Consider the following 15,947-nt stretch of genomic DNA (forward strand, 5'->3'; position numbering starts at 1 on the left):
TTTGGAGACCAAACATTCAACACTGTCAACACTATTCCATTTATTAATCCTATTAACTCAACCAATAATTTGCATCACTTTTTACCAAAATTGGAGCAACTTTTACTTTTGACCCCTGTACAAAATGACACTGACCTTTGTCACTATTCTTGCTGTTTTTATCCCATAACTCCATAGAATTCAGTCACAGATAGTCCAAACTATACCTTTTTGGAATCTTTATGATCAGACAAATAATGTGGAATTTTTTTCAATATGATTGGAGCATCTTTTAATTTTTACCTCTGTGTAATTCTTCAATTGACTCCTACCTGACCACCGATTGAAAAGTGAAGTGGCCAATCTTTTTTTTTTCTTTCCAAAAGAGGAGTGTGTAAGGAGTATTTCTGCCAAATTTGATGCTTTTATCACCATTTGCATGATTGTTTCACTTATCTGCTGCACTAAAAGGGAGGAGAAGCAAATATTGTAATATTGTGAAGCATATTTCCACTTCTGTCCTTTTTTTCCTCTGCAAATTGCTACGCATATGCAGTGATTTAAAACAAATATCTGACAGTCACAACTGAGCAGCATCTGTGCAACATTGCAGGAGAAGTCCTTGTTTACATTTTTCATCCTCCGAAATAGCTTTTTTTTTTTTCATGTGCGTCTTCAGAGAAGACAAAGTCATGTGTCGCCCTAGATTCAGGCACTGAATGTGTGCTTTTTATTGTCATTCACGACTGGAGAGAAAAGGAAAATCATGTGGTCTTACAGTAGCTGCAAACGCATCCACGCTGTCGCTCAGATACTTTGGGACTAACCGGCGGTAGTAGATGGAGTTAGTGCTGTATCTGGGACAGCATGATCATTTTCAATAGGATTTGTAGGTCAAGGGTCGTCCACGGAACAACAGCCTACTAATCCGGCCCCGTGTGTGTAAGTGTGTGCCTGGGCTAAGGTCAGGGATGCATTAATGGAGAGCACACAAAAGCAGCACGGCCACCACACAACAGCTTTCAAATACAAGCCCTCTTCATGCAGCTCTAATTAGACGTTCGGGTTGCAGTTGTTATAAACATTGTAGATTATCATCCTAAATGTGTTTGTGCAGGCAGTGAGCTCTGTCTCAGCCGGTGCGAGCGAAGTAATTAGGTTATCAGACACAGAACAATGCTGCGATGTGGCTACAGTGCAAACAGCCGTACCTTATAAAGATGCTCTGCTGTTTCTTCACATGCGTTATGATCCGGCATAGTATCCGTGCCCCTTACAGCTTCCCTCAGCACCGCCTTAGCATTTGCTTATGTTTGGAGTTTTCCCCGACTCTGCGTTGTCACCATAAATCAGATGATTTATAATCTCAGCCTCGCAGGATTGTAACTTTTGCTTTTGTTATTAGCCCACTAGAGTGGGTTTGAGTGACTGCTCACTTTCTCATGGTGCAGTTCAACAACGTTATTCAAAGGGAAGGGATAGATATGGAAAAGTGAGAGCCCACAAAGAAGCTGTGACACACAATCTGTCCTCCCAGTTACTGTATGTCAGTATTCTGCAGCACTGCTTTAATGGCAGCATCTCAAATCATAAAGCAAAAAAACTGAAGAAAACTAGAAGAGAGCTCAGTCAAGTGCATGCCTCTGTAAAGTGCATGCCTCTGACATTTGTCCTAATTGCTGGTATTTCATGTTGCTCACCAAACTTTGATCCTGATTTAATGACCTTTTGATCATGAGGATTTGCCTTTTATCCTGATTGCTAGTCTTTAGTCTCAATAGCTACAGTTTGATGCTGAATGCCAAACTTTGATCCTGATCAATGACCATGGATCCTGAATCTGACCTTTGATTGTGTGTTGACCTTTGATCCTGATTACTGATCTTTGATCCTGCTTGCTGAGCACTGATCCTAATCTTTGACTGTGTTTGCTGAACTTTGATGTGACAGATGGGTTTTTGGATCCTGAACAAAATATTTGACTATGATCTTTGATCATGAACATTGACCTTTGATTCTGATTAATAATCTTTGACCTTTAATCCGATTGAAGGGCCTTGGATCCTGATCCTAATCTTTGATCAAGAATTTGAACTTTGATCCCAGTTATGATATCTGAGTGCGGTTACTGACGTTTGATCCTGATCAGTGGCCTTAGATTTAGATTCTGATCCTGACCCTTGATCATGAACAATAACCTTTCATCCTGATTACTAATCTTTGATCCTGATTACTGACCTCTGACATTGTTTGCTGTGCTTTGATTCTGATCTCAATTGCTCAACTTTCACCATAATCACTAATGTCACATTCCTGACTTGTGATCCTTATCTCTGATATATGACCATGGTTTTGACTTTTCTTCCTGATCACAGAATTTTGATGGGGGCCTTTTATTCTTGTCGCTGACCTTTCATCCTGACCATGGGGCTGTGATCCCGATTGACGACCTTTAAATTCGGCCCCTTAGATCCACATCCTTACATCCAGTTACACACCAGCATTTAAAGGGTTCTTTCTTGGCTCACGTTCTGCCCGTTCACCAAATTTCATTTTTAAAAATTTCTAAATCATTTTATTAGTTTTTGTGTAAACAAGTAATCCAACAAAACAGACAGATATGGGTTTCACAGACATTATAAATCACCAACTGAAATGCTCCAACTGCCACTTGGCTCAGCCTTTGTAGTCTTTCGGCATGTTGACGCTTGAATTTATGTGAAATTTATGTGGAAACTGAATGAAATTGAAATATGGATTCAGAGGACAAGAAATATGTCAAAGCATAGACAAAAAGCTCTCAAACCATCCCTCCAAAATAATTTCTGTCTGTTGTCTGTTTGTTGTGTGTGATCCGTACAGCTGAACTTTCACCCAAAAACATGACTACATCCATCATTTCCATCCAGATCCCCGCACACCGGCCCGTCACGCTCATTAGTTGGGCTGAATGTTGGTTTGCACATGTTGGAGCGTTCGCCTCCTGCTGACTACAGCTGCCATTTTCCATGAAGGACAAAACTACAAACTATTTTGAGCCACCTTTCAAGTCATCAGGGGGCGAGTGTTTGATGCTCAAACAATAGACATTGGGTAGATTTTAAAGTCATAATCCTGTCTGTGAAAGTCTGCATTTAAACTCTAAGCAGAGCGTGTATTTCAGAGCAATTAATGTTCAAACGGTCTTAACTGCGGTGTCGGTATATTTAATATATATATTAATATATGTGCTGTTATTTAGTAAATAAGTCATTAAAATTGGAGAGCAGGTTTGTATATGTGGAGGTGAATATGCAGGATTTTTTTAATTTACTGTTGTATTTAGTGGAAAATTACTTACTTATATCTTTATTCCATTTTTCTGACTGGTAAATACAGCAAGGTCCTACTTCGTTGAAGGTCAAATCAGAAATTCTTCTGCAGTTTATTTTTTCCGAAAAAAAATGTTGATGTTATTGAGTAGTTTAAAGCTCAAAATCTGCTCTCCAGCCTCCATATTTACTGAGATCCGGGTCATGGGGAAATTTTGTTGTTTCCGCCGTTGCCATGGTAACACTTCAATTTCTAACAAAGAGGACCATTTTCGTCCATAGAAATTATTTTGTGGGAAATAATTGGATGGCAAAATTAAGACTGTATGAGCAGCGGTTCCTGAGTCCATTGAAGCACACGTGCACAGGCAGCAGGCAAGCGGATTATAGCGCATTATGTGGTCCGTGCACAGATCGTCCACAATGTAAGTATTACATACACACTGAATTACAACAACAACAATAATAATAATAACAATGACAACAATAATAATTTCGAAACAAGCTATGTAAATTGCGTTTCAATGAAAACGCTGCTGTCAGCTCTGCTTCTAAAATGCAAGACTTTTCAGTAGGATAAATGTTTGCTGCTACCAGTTTTTACCTGAGGCCATTAAATGTGGCGGGTATTGCAAAGGCTTTGCATCTGTCCGTCCATCTGTGCTCAGCATAACTCCAGTCCTATTACTGCCAGAGTCTTCAAATTGACAGGGAACATTCTTGGGACACAGACCTTGGACAAGGTCAAAGATACCTAACCTTGACCTATTTTAAAAGGTAAAATTGTCACATTCTGTTTCAATTTGTTCAGTTTTGTTTTGAGTGGCGGCCATGACAGCCAATCAGAGTAGAGCTCCACTGTGACGTCAGTGGCTGGTCTCTCCAAAATTGCTTTGTTTTGTGTGTCTATATACATGTTTCTCATATATTATGTAAAAGCTAGCAAGAAATAAACACTTCTAAAACTTAAAACGCTCATCTGAACCTAATAACACCTCTGAATTTATTTACAAGACATTTCGCGGACGTTAGTATGGTGACATCACAGGCTGGTAGCTAGCTGCAAAATTCCATCTTGTTTGTGTGTAAATTAATCCTCTGTCATATATTATGTAAAAGCTAGCGAGAAATAAACACTGTTTTTGTAACATGATAACACCTCTGGAGTCATTTATGAGACATTTTGCGAACGTTAGCATGGTGACATCACAGTCTGGTAGGTAGCTGCAAAATGCAGTAACATTTGTGTGTAAATATATCCTCTTTGTCCTATATTATGTAAAGCTAGTGATAAATAAACACTTGATAACACCCCTGGAGTCATTTACAAGACATTTCGCGTAGGTTAGCATGGTGACGTCACAGGCTGGTAGCTAGCTGCAAAACTCCATGTCGTTTGTGTGTAAATAAATCCTCTTTGTCATATATTATGTAAAAGCTAGCGAGAAATAAACACTTCTAAAACTAAAAATGCTGTTTTTGTAACATGATAACACCTCTGGAGTCATTTACGAGACATTTTGCGTACATTAGCATGGTGACATCACAGTCTGGTAGCTAGCTGCAAAACTCAGTAACATTTGTGTGTAAATATATCCTCTTTGTCATATATTATGTAAAAGCTAGTGATAAATAAACACTTGATAACACCCCTGGAGTCATTTACGAGACATTTTGCGTATATTAGCATGGTGACATCACAGACTGGTAGCAAGCTGCAAAACTCAGTAACATTTGTGTGTAAATATATCCTCTTTGTCATATATTATGTAAAAGCTAATGACAAACACTTGATAACACCTCTGGAGTCATTTACAAGACATTCTGCAGCATTAGCATGCACGCTAACTTCCTCTGACTCAAACCTAACTTCCCATGGAATTAAATTTGTCTCATTAATACCAGCAAATGCGCAGGCGGTGATCTACAAATATTCTTTTATTTGCATAACTTCCACTCTTAAAACGTAAATATTGTTTATGATTGATTTATTGATAGAGGGGCTTGAGTATGTACAAACTATATGTAAGACAAAAGGATCTTAATAATTAAACAACTGCAAATTTTAAAGAACACAATGCTCATACGGTCGAGGGTATTTTAGCATAGTGTTATTTTTTACTTCTCATACTGTAAACTTGTAGTTAATATAGTTTGTCCTTTGTCATATGTCAAATATGTAGGCCTATAAATAGTTTTAAATGATTCTTAAAGCACCTTGATTATCTTTGACTGCAACCTCACCAAACTGTGTAATACTGATAGTTAAAAATAAATAAGAGAACTCTTAAAAAAGATAAGGAAAAGGGACAAAAAGCATGATATTTTTAAATGCTGACTGTTAAGAATCACTCAGTAAAATTCAGAAAGCAGCAGAAATTTCCCCAACAACAGCAGCTAATTTATGATGCACATAAATATCCATGTACCGATTTTTCATCGAAGATGTGTTTTACACAATCCTCCAAAATATATTTGTTTTTAATAATCTTGCTTTGTAAAGATGAGGCGGCTGTTTCAGTCAAAGTGTCCAGTTTTATTCTTGACTAAAACTACAAAGGTGTAAAGAATGAAGAAAGGAGATCGTGGATGTGTGTGACAAGATAAATGTCTGTGACTAACGCTGAAGAAAATAACAACTCATTATCTAATTAGTATATCCAGGGGCACCATAAAATTGAAATGTGAGCTCATTTAAACAGCATTGGAGTGGATTTTTGCATTCCATGCGCTATGAAAGATGGCTTGTGAAGATCTGTGGGATTTCTCTGGGTAAATATTTAACTCCTGCGATGATGTGGATGTCAGACTATTTTATAACAGTAAGCTGCATTTATGTCCCTGCAAAGGTCTCAGTATGAGGCGTTACAGTCACATCACACTTAAATGGTTTGATAATTATTATGATGCGGAAAATGACACACGTCAATCAGGAATAAAATCATGTTATAACAATCTCTGCCAAGGAGGTTCTGTGATTACCTGCATATGGTTTTTGGTTTGTTTGGTTGTTAGGAGGACTGATTTAAAAAAGGGGCCAATCAAATATAATTTAAGTTGATGGAAGGGTGGGGCATAGGCCAAGGAAGAACCCATTTCATTTTGGTTTGGGCCCAGATCATTGGGGTGAGCCTACTTTGGATCCTTAATTGATTCTGGAATGCTAATCTTTGAACCTGACCTAATTGATTACCTTTGATAAACTAATTGCTGATCTTTGATCCTGATAACGGAACTTTGATGCTGATTGCTGAAAATGAGTGTTGATCTTTGATCATGCTTGCTTTGACCCGGCAAAAGATCAGTGCAGTCAGCATTAGCATCAGCATTCAGCATCAAAGACGAGTTATCAGTGTATCAAAGTACAGTAGAGCCCTGAGCAGGACTAATTTCTTCATCCCGCTCCTGCCTGCTCCCGCTGAAATTCGGGCCATTACCGCCTGCACCCGCAACGTATGTGTTGCACTTCCACCCATTCCTGCAATCTGTATGTCCAGTCCTACCCACACCTGCGAAACTCTGAGAATTTATGCCCGTACAATATTAGAGATGCATTGATTTTGTCTCTCCTTCTGTCCCGCAGAAGAAAACACATAATTTAGGCTATTAATAAAGAGATTCATGGGGTTGTTTGTTTCATTTACCTGGCCTGTGTGTCTTTTGACACACTGGTCAGGATTAGCATGCCTATTTTGTTGTTTTCATTTAGTTTAAAAAGTTTCATATGGTGTGTCATATATGGGCATGCAGTGTTGCTGTGGTAACTCGCTGCGTCTGCACCTCTGTCTGTCTGTCTCTACTGCTTTTGTTGTCTGCCGCGCCTGTTAGATTAAAGACGTTCTATTTAAGATGAAAGTAGCGTGTGGACACCACATACTTTTGCACTATTCTCCGTTGTTAACCGAGTCATCCAGTCGCTTCCAAACCCGCAAGGTTTTCTTTTTAGCCGCCTGCTCCTGCCCACAGAGAACCACTAACCACCCGCTCCCGCAAGATTTGCATTGGGTCCTGCGGAACCCAGTGGGACCCAATCCTTCTATATCAAAGGTCTTCAATCAGGTCAGGAACAAATCACAACTGTATTTGTGTAATCATGATAGTCAGTCAGAATTAAACATTAGTGATAAAGATCAATGGATAACTAGAGCACCGCACTCGTAGAGCACAAACCTCCGCCAACATGAGTTTCCAATTCCACAAATTTTTATACTGGAAAAAAAATTTTCAAGGTCAAAGTCTTGTTAGAAGTGACTTTTCATAAGCTAAATTAGATGTGAGCATGTATGTATTTAGTTCTTGCACTTGAATCAAAGTTTGTTTGTGGTGTTGTCAGGTTTGTTTGGGTTTTTTTTTTTTTTTCAACTTTTTTGGTTTCTGAATTTTCTGAATTTTCACAGAACATTGGTTCTCTCTGCTATACACAATTTGTCTTTGCTTTTTGGCACTTGGTTTCCGACTGATAACTGGAAGACAGACAAACAGGCATAAAATTGGAGCCTCCATCCAATTTTGCTGGTGTGGGTAAATCCATAACAGAAAAATGAGAGTGATTGAGGTACTTTTGATTGAGATATAAAGCAAAATGTACATAAAATGGGTTTTTTAAACATACGAGGTCTGTCCGTAAAGTATAGGTCCTTTTTATTTTTTTCAAAAACTATATGGATTTCATTCATATGTTTTTACGTCAGACATGCTTGAACCCTCATGCGCATGCGTGAGTTTTTCCACGCCTGTCGGTGACGTCATTCGCCTGTGAGCACTCCTTGTGGGAGGAGTCGTCCAGCCCCTCGTCGGAATCCCTTTGTCTGAGAAGTTGCTGAGAGACTGGCGCTTTGTTTGATCAAAATTTTTTCTAAACCTGTGAGACACATCAAAGTGGACACGGTTCGAAAAATTAAGCTGGTCTTCAGTGAAAATTTTAACGGCGATGAGAGATTTTGAGGTGATTCTGTCGCTTTAAGGACTTTTTACGGTGCGAGACGTCGTGCATCGCTCTCAGGCAGCGTCGTCAGTCTGTTTCAAGCTTAAAACCTCCACATTTCAGGCTCTATTGATCCAGGACGTCGTGAGAGAACAGAGAAGTTTCAGAAGAAGTCGGTTTCAGCATTTTATCCGGATATTCCACTGTTAAAGGAGATTTTTTTAATGAAAGACGTGCGGGCGGATTGCAGCGTCGGCTCGCAGCCGCCGCGATGCTCCGCCACAGGAAAAACACCTCTGCTGGAAGCCTTAAGGACAAGTTGGAACATCTCCAGCTGATAAACAATTTCTCATATACTCACTCCACTGAAAGCCATCAAAAGCCAACTGGATTTTAACAAATGGTTATCAACACGGAGGTGTTTTTCCTGTGCCGCCGCGCTGCGTCGGCTGCGTCCCGACGCGCGGACCCGTCCGCACTTCTTTCATTAAAAAAATCTCCTTTAACAGTGGAATATCCAGATAAAATGCTGAAACCGACTTCTTCTGAAACGTCTCTGTTCTCTCACGACGTCCTGGATCAATAGAGCCTGAAATGTGGAGGTTTTAAGCTTGAAACAGGCTGATGACGCTGCCTGAGAGCGCTGAGCGACGTCTTGCACCGTGAAAAGTCCTTAAAGCGACAGAATCACCTCAAAATCTCTCATCAGCTGTTAAAATTTTCACTGAAAACCAGCTTAATTTTTCGAACCGTGTCCACTTCAATGTGTCTCACAGGTTTAGAAAAAATTTTGATCAAACAAAGCGCCAGTCTCTCAGCAACTTCTCAGACAAAGGAATTCCGACGAGGGGCTGGACGACTCGTCCCACAAGGAGTGCTCACAGGCGAATGACGTCACCGACAGGCGTGGAAAAACTCACGCATGCGCACGAGGGTTCAAGCATGTCTGACGTAAAAACATATGAATGAAATCCATATAGTTTTTGAAAAAAATAAAAAGGACCTATACTTTACGGACAGCCCTCGTACATCTGAATGTCCCCAAAATCCAGAATCCAGATCAAACTTTGTCAGGTGATAGTGACTGTCAGTCTGCACCTCACTTTCAAATATGAGAGTGACTCATGGCACGTTTGATTAAGATATAATGTAAAATATACATTAAATATGGTTTTCAATGTTAAAGTTAAATGGCCACAAAATCTGTAATCTGGATCAAATCCAGATCAAACTTTGTCAGTTGATCAAGGATATCATCCTACATAACACTCTCAAATGATGAAAGAAATCTGATCTTTTTTAACAAAGTTAGAAATTTTGGATAATTCATTCAATGTTAAAGTTTGGGATTTTTCCATTTTTCCAAGATTTTTCCTGACTTTGACCTTTGGCCTATGACCTTGAAAATTTAATCAGTTCTTGCCTATCAGGACATGAATCTTCAGCAAAAAAATCATAATTATATATCTGAAAAGTTGTGGGTTACAGGCTGTTTACAAACAAACAACTGAACAGGGGGGCGAAAACATAACCTCCTCCAACTTCATTGGCAGAGGTAATAATCAGAATTGTCAGACGTCAGAATGTCAGATTTTGGATGAAAGGTTATAGATCAGGCTGTGTCTATGTGAAGATGCTGTGTAAGCAAACAGGATCAAAGTTCAAGGATGAGAAATAAAGAGCAAAGCTCAGGTTCAAACCGTTGAGTAATCAGGAGTAATTAGGGTCAAAGACTGACATTCTGGGCCATCAAAAGCCAACATGCAGAATCAAAGGTTATCTATTGGGGTAAGAATTCTCAATTCTCAATCATTTTAATTATCAGGATCAAAGACCAGCAATCAGGATAAAGGATGCACTCTAAAAAAGGAACTGCTGTCTCAACGGGAAAAGTTGATGTAACAATTTGCATAAATGTTTTTTTTTTTTTTTTTTTTTTTTAAGTTTTTCAACTTTTTTTTTTCAACTTTCAACTGTGTTAATGCCACAATATTTCTCTAGTTAAGTTGAAAAAAGAAGTTAAAATGGATGGAGCTCCAGAGTATGACACTGAGATGGACTGTGGATTAGGAGGCCTTGGTGTTGTATCTGGAATTTCTTGAAAAATAACAAACCTGATATTTTTGGTAAACAGGAATGGAATCTCAACTAATAAAAAAAAATGAGGCATGAAGATGATTTAGTCACATTGAAAGAAAGAGATGTAATGTCATTTTTGTAATGGCATTTTTCTTTCTTTTTTCTTTTTTTAATTTGCACTCTGGTCATACATCTTTCATTCAGTTAAATTCTCAGTTTATTTTTCTTTTCTTCCTCAGACCTTTCAAGTCTGTGCGTGGTTTACTCAGGTTTATATTTGCATTGAAAGACTTGCACCTCAGCCTTGGTTGTTCTGGTTATAGTGACAATAAAGAATCTGCATCTGTATGTCATCTCTTTAAAAAAAAAAAAAGTGATTCAGCCCAGGTGGAAAGTGGCTTGCAGCTCTCTGTGTGAAGTGCTAATAATGAAGGTAACTTTGTCTTAATTCTGCATCAGGGCATTGCCTTTGAAAGTCTTGGCATCGCTAAAAGAGAAAGATCAATTCTGTGGACTTAAAAGTGCAGTGGCACTCTGCTGTCTATGCAAAGATACTGAAACTGCATGATCATCCTGATCTTCACACTTCCTGTTATGTTGTTTTGGCAAATTGCCTTTAAAGATCGATGTATCCAACTTCCTAGGCAAGGACTTGAAGGAACTCCTCATTTACACGCAACAGTAATACTTTCGTGGAGAGTAGAAAACATTGTAGAGACAACTACAAATCTTTTGAATTCATGTAAATACCAGAGATCAAATAAACAGAATCATTCACAGGTGGAAGGATTGATCAGAAGTTTTGATTTGTCCTCTTCAACGGTCAATATTGTTGAGGGAGGAAACACACGGAAACACAAATGAGCTGCCAAATATCTTGTTAGAAATGTTGTTTCCTAATCAACAGACTAAAACTATGATTTTTGGCTTTTTTATTGACAGCATAAGCTTCATGTTCTAAATGATTGATTATTGTCTCCTCTTACAGGAGAACCCGTACCTGTGCAGTGACGAGTGTGATGCCTCAAACCCAGACTTGGCCCACCCTCCTCAGCTGATGCAGGATCGTGAACGCAGCGGTCTAATTACCTACTGGCAGACAGTTACATGGAGACGCCACCCAGAACCCCTGCTGGCTAACATCACCTTGTCCTGGAACAAGAGTCTGGAGCTCACAGAAGACATCCAGATCACCTTTGAGTATGGTCGTCCAACTATCATGGTACTAGATAAGTCCATGGACCATGGTCAATCCTGGCAGCCCTACCAGTTCTACGCTGACGACTGCCTCGACGCCTTCAATATGCCACCAAAACGTGTGCGCGACCTTTCACCTGCCAATATCACGAGAGTCATCTGCACTGAGCAGTACTCACGCTGGGTGGGCTCCAAGAATGAAAAGAATGTGAAGTTTGAGGTGCGGGCGAGATTTGCCGTGTTTGCCGGAGCTCGGCTACAGAACATGGACGGCCTATACACTCGCATGGAAAGTATGAAGGGACTGAGAGACTTCTTCACCTTCACCAACCTTAGAATGAGGCTTCTCAGGCCTGCCCTCGGAGGCACCTACGTCCAGAGAGACAATCTGCTCAAGTACTTCTATGCCATCTCCAACATCGACATACCAGCCAGGTAAGGAATTATCTTAACCGTGTAGGACGCTTGCATTTTAAATGTAAATCATGATGCATGGTCAGTTTGCCATGAAAGGATGATGGACTACGTCTTGACCTTTGGTGAGCAGAGTATTTGTTGTTGTTGCTGTTGTGTCTATACATTTTATGAGTAAAAAGTGAATGTTAATCATATTTGTACTGGAGATAAATATTAAGAAAAGGATTTTTGGATTTTTGAAAAACAGCAAAACTACTCGTACACAACATACGTCTGATAGAGATCATAACAGAAATATGCTTTTCTATACTGTTGTGTTACTACCTGTCACACTTTGGATCCCAACATTATAATTATTAATTATGCAGAATATATACTGTATATCAGCCTTTGATATACAAACAATGAGATCTGGCACTGAATGTCCTTCCTGACGCAACTCCAGTTTTACCTGAAGAATCACACATTTCCAATTTTTTTGGTTTATATATATATAAAATAATGAAAATAATGATAGATAGATAGATAGATAGATAGATAGATAGATAGATAGATAGATAGATAGATAGATAGATAGATAGATAGATAGATAGATAGATAGATAGATAGATAGATAGATAGATAGATAGATAGATAGATAGATAGATAGATAGATAGATAGATAGATAGATAGATAGATAGATAGATAGATAGATAGATAGATAGATAGATAGATAGATAGATAGATAGATAGATAGATAGATAGATAGATAGATAGTGTTAAAATTTACAGGACAATACAAGAAAATGTGCATTTCAAAAAATTACTTCTTTAACTTGATTATTATTAATTTATAAATGCTCTCAACTTTTTGTTGTTTCTTTCTTGTGCTGGTCTGTTTTTATTCTTCTGTTAAATTCGTAAATAGACATTTAACGAGGTGTTGAACAATCATAAAACATGATATTTTTTCATAAGGCGAGACGTATCTGAATTTGATCATCAATCACATTTATTTATTTACTTATTTTGACAATAGACAGAGCAGTAGCGTTGGTAGACAGATGCTGTAGGGTATGGTAATACCGCTGACCTGTGAAGTTGAAAAACAAGATTTTCTTCAAAAACAACAAAAAAAAGGTATGTTCAAAGTAATTTATTTAATTGCTATACCATCTTACTCCAATCAAGGGTGACAGGGGGATGGGCTGGAGCCTATCCCAGCAGTTGTAGGCCTAGAGGCAGAGTGCACCCTGGACAGGATGCCAGTCTGTCATAGGGCCACACATAGGACAAACACATTCACACCTACAGTCAATTTAAAGTCTGCAGTTCACCTAACCTAAATTTCTTTGGAAGCTAGAGGAAGCTGGAAAACCCGGCGGAAACCCACATGAACACAAGGAGAAACTTCAAAATTCATACAGAAAGGACCAGGCGGGAAGCAATCCCACAACCTTCTTACTGAGAGGCAACAGTGCTAACCACTAATCCACCATGCTGCCCTCAAAGTAATTTAGATTAAAAAGAAAGAAATTTTATTGAAACAAAAAAATTTAACATACCAACGTGATTTAGAGATAATGTGAAGCAGTGCCACATAAATTTGTAGTTACACATTTAAACGAGTAGGATATTGTTATGCTACCCATCTAAATAATTATGCACTGTAAAAATCTTCACACACTGAGGGAAGCAAATAATATAATCGCCAGAGTGTGAGGCGCTTTATCATCATTTTACCTTTTTCTTTTCAATGTGAGTGTAAAAAGTTATTTTAGTGCAGATGTTAAAGTGTTTTCACCGTGCCTATTTCTCCACAAAAAAGCAGTTCCACTGAATGTGCTTCACATTAAAATGTCATTTTCAGTGCTCTGAGCACTAAAAACAATGTTACATTTGCCTCGAGTCGGTGTGTTGGAGAAATCTGTCTCAACACCTCAGTGAATGAACAGATAGCAGCAGTACTGTGTGGGAAAACGTGCTTTTCCTATTGCAGTTTGGCTACATTAAAACTACATTGTACTACTTTACAGAAATACATGTTCAGCATACAATCTACAATTTTATTAACTACCAAAACTGACCATCATTATTGACATGACATTTGTTGATTGTCACAGAAATAGTCATAGTTCCTGACATATATGGCAGCATTTTTAACAGTATCAGTTAATGTAAGAGAAAGTCAAATACACAGGTTTGAGAAGAGCACATCATCTGCATATTGCGGAGTCTCAACTGCATCTTTTACCACATTCATGAGAAGAATGAGGGAAAAGCACCTGGATTTAAAAACGGCCTCTGTTCCACTCACGTACACATGATCAGTTTAATCTGAAGGTGTTTACAATGACCCGATCGCTCTCAGCGGTGATCTAAGTCTGCCTGTCAGTGGCCCGTAACAACGGTGATTAATGACAGAAACACGCAGCCTCGGCAGTCTAACATAAACCGCCATCCACCATCAGCAGCGGGAGCCGGGAACCCTTACATGGCAACTTTATGACAGTGAAGGATACTTGGGGCCATCACACGCTTGCTTAGCATCAACAAGCCACCTCTCCCACCTTTCAGAATTATTATTCCAATCAATACGGCCGGCTGACATTTGAATGGTATTTAACATCCTTGTTGGGACGCCCTGGAATGAGAGGATATAATAGAGGGTGTGTGTGTGTGTGTGTGAGTGAGTGAGAGAGAGAGAGAGAAAGTGAGTGATGAATGAGAAAGGGAAGCTGAAAATGAACAACGTTTGGGGTATCAGTTGATGGGGCCGTCTTTTTTGTGTACATGTCTATGTGCAGGGTGATGAAGTCCTGAGTAGGTGCTGACACAGCACATGCCAACACACAAACACACACGTACACACACATCCCTCTGGCACTGAGGAAAGGGCCTGCAGGTATTGATCACAGCCACTTTTCAGGCTTTGCACAGAATAAGAAGCAGAGCGAGAGATGAGTCTGCACCCCGAGTGTGACACGGATAGAATCTCCAAACTATAACTTCAACACTCAACGATTTCTCTTTTGGTGGAGGGGGGGGACTGATTAGGGCTAAATGTAAAATATTTGTTTTAAAATTGCAAGACATGTTAATGCAAGAGATTTTTAAGAAACTTCAAAGTTCAGGTGCACCCTGGAATTAAATTAAATTAAATTAAAGTGTGGATCCAAATTATGAGGTGGAGTCAAAGCCTATTAATATGTTATAAAATATCAAGAGGGACTGTTTTAAGGGCCCTGTCCCACTGGGGAGAGGATTACTTGCGCATGAATTGAGTATACAAATTCGTCCGCAACAAAAATGGCGAAAAATTATAAATGTCCCAGTATGAATTACGGATATATTAATAATATATAGCGAATATATGATGAACAATCACGGTTATATAACGCATGTAGTGAGGAAACTGATCCGACACATTGAGATTATCACGGCAGTATTACGGGTGGATTATGAATGCATTGCGCACGTGTTGCGTGTGCATGGCATCTGCATTGTGGTCATAAAATAAGCGCACTCGCTCCTTTCAGCATCACTATTCACACCAACAATACAGCCTCTGGAGCATTTGCTGGACTTGGACAAGATGATCACAGAGTTTGTTCTTGTTGTCATGCGAGGTTAACTGTTCATGATTTTGGGGAGCGGGAGGGGGGAAGCCGCTCGGGGTGTGAGACGTTTTTTTTCTTTTTTGTTTTTGTTTTTTTGAGTGAGTTGTGGCTACACAGCAACTCTTCCTTTTGTTGGCATTAAATAAAAGTCCTGGGTTGCAGCAGCTATTATGTCTTTGTGGATTTACACAGCCGGACGGGTGTTCTGTCAAGATGAGGTGCGCCATTGAGATGAGGTTCCTCGCGTAACTGCATATGTGTGCACTAAAAAAATTACTTGACAAAGTTCGCTTATTTTGATGGGCAAGTAAATGTATAAATTGTTCATCCGAACGTAGTAATGTATAAAATCTACTCACTATAAAACGATAAGTATTTTTAACCTGGAGTTAGCTTATTTCGACAGGCAAAATATACTTATGCTCCCTAACATAAAATAC

The 15,947-nt window shown here is 39.1% G+C and overlaps 1 protein-coding gene across 2 annotated transcripts in view; it reads left to right on the top strand.

Moving 5' to 3' along the window:
• LOC117529417 (netrin-G2) overlaps positions 1–15,947 on the top strand; it is a 177,640-nt gene that overhangs the window by 27,119 nt on the left and 134,574 nt on the right. For both annotated transcript variants that reach the window (XM_034192193.1, XM_034192192.1), the window contains one exon: positions 11,282–11,925. In XM_034192193.1, the coding sequence (XP_034048084.1) occupies positions 11,282–11,925 (644 nt within the window). The remainder of the gene's footprint in view (positions 1–11,281; positions 11,926–15,947) is intronic.

This window comes from Thalassophryne amazonica, chromosome 17, assembly GCF_902500255.1.
Source record: "Thalassophryne amazonica chromosome 17, fThaAma1.1, whole genome shotgun sequence".
Taxonomy (NCBI): Eukaryota; Metazoa; Chordata; class Actinopteri; order Batrachoidiformes; family Batrachoididae; genus Thalassophryne; species Thalassophryne amazonica.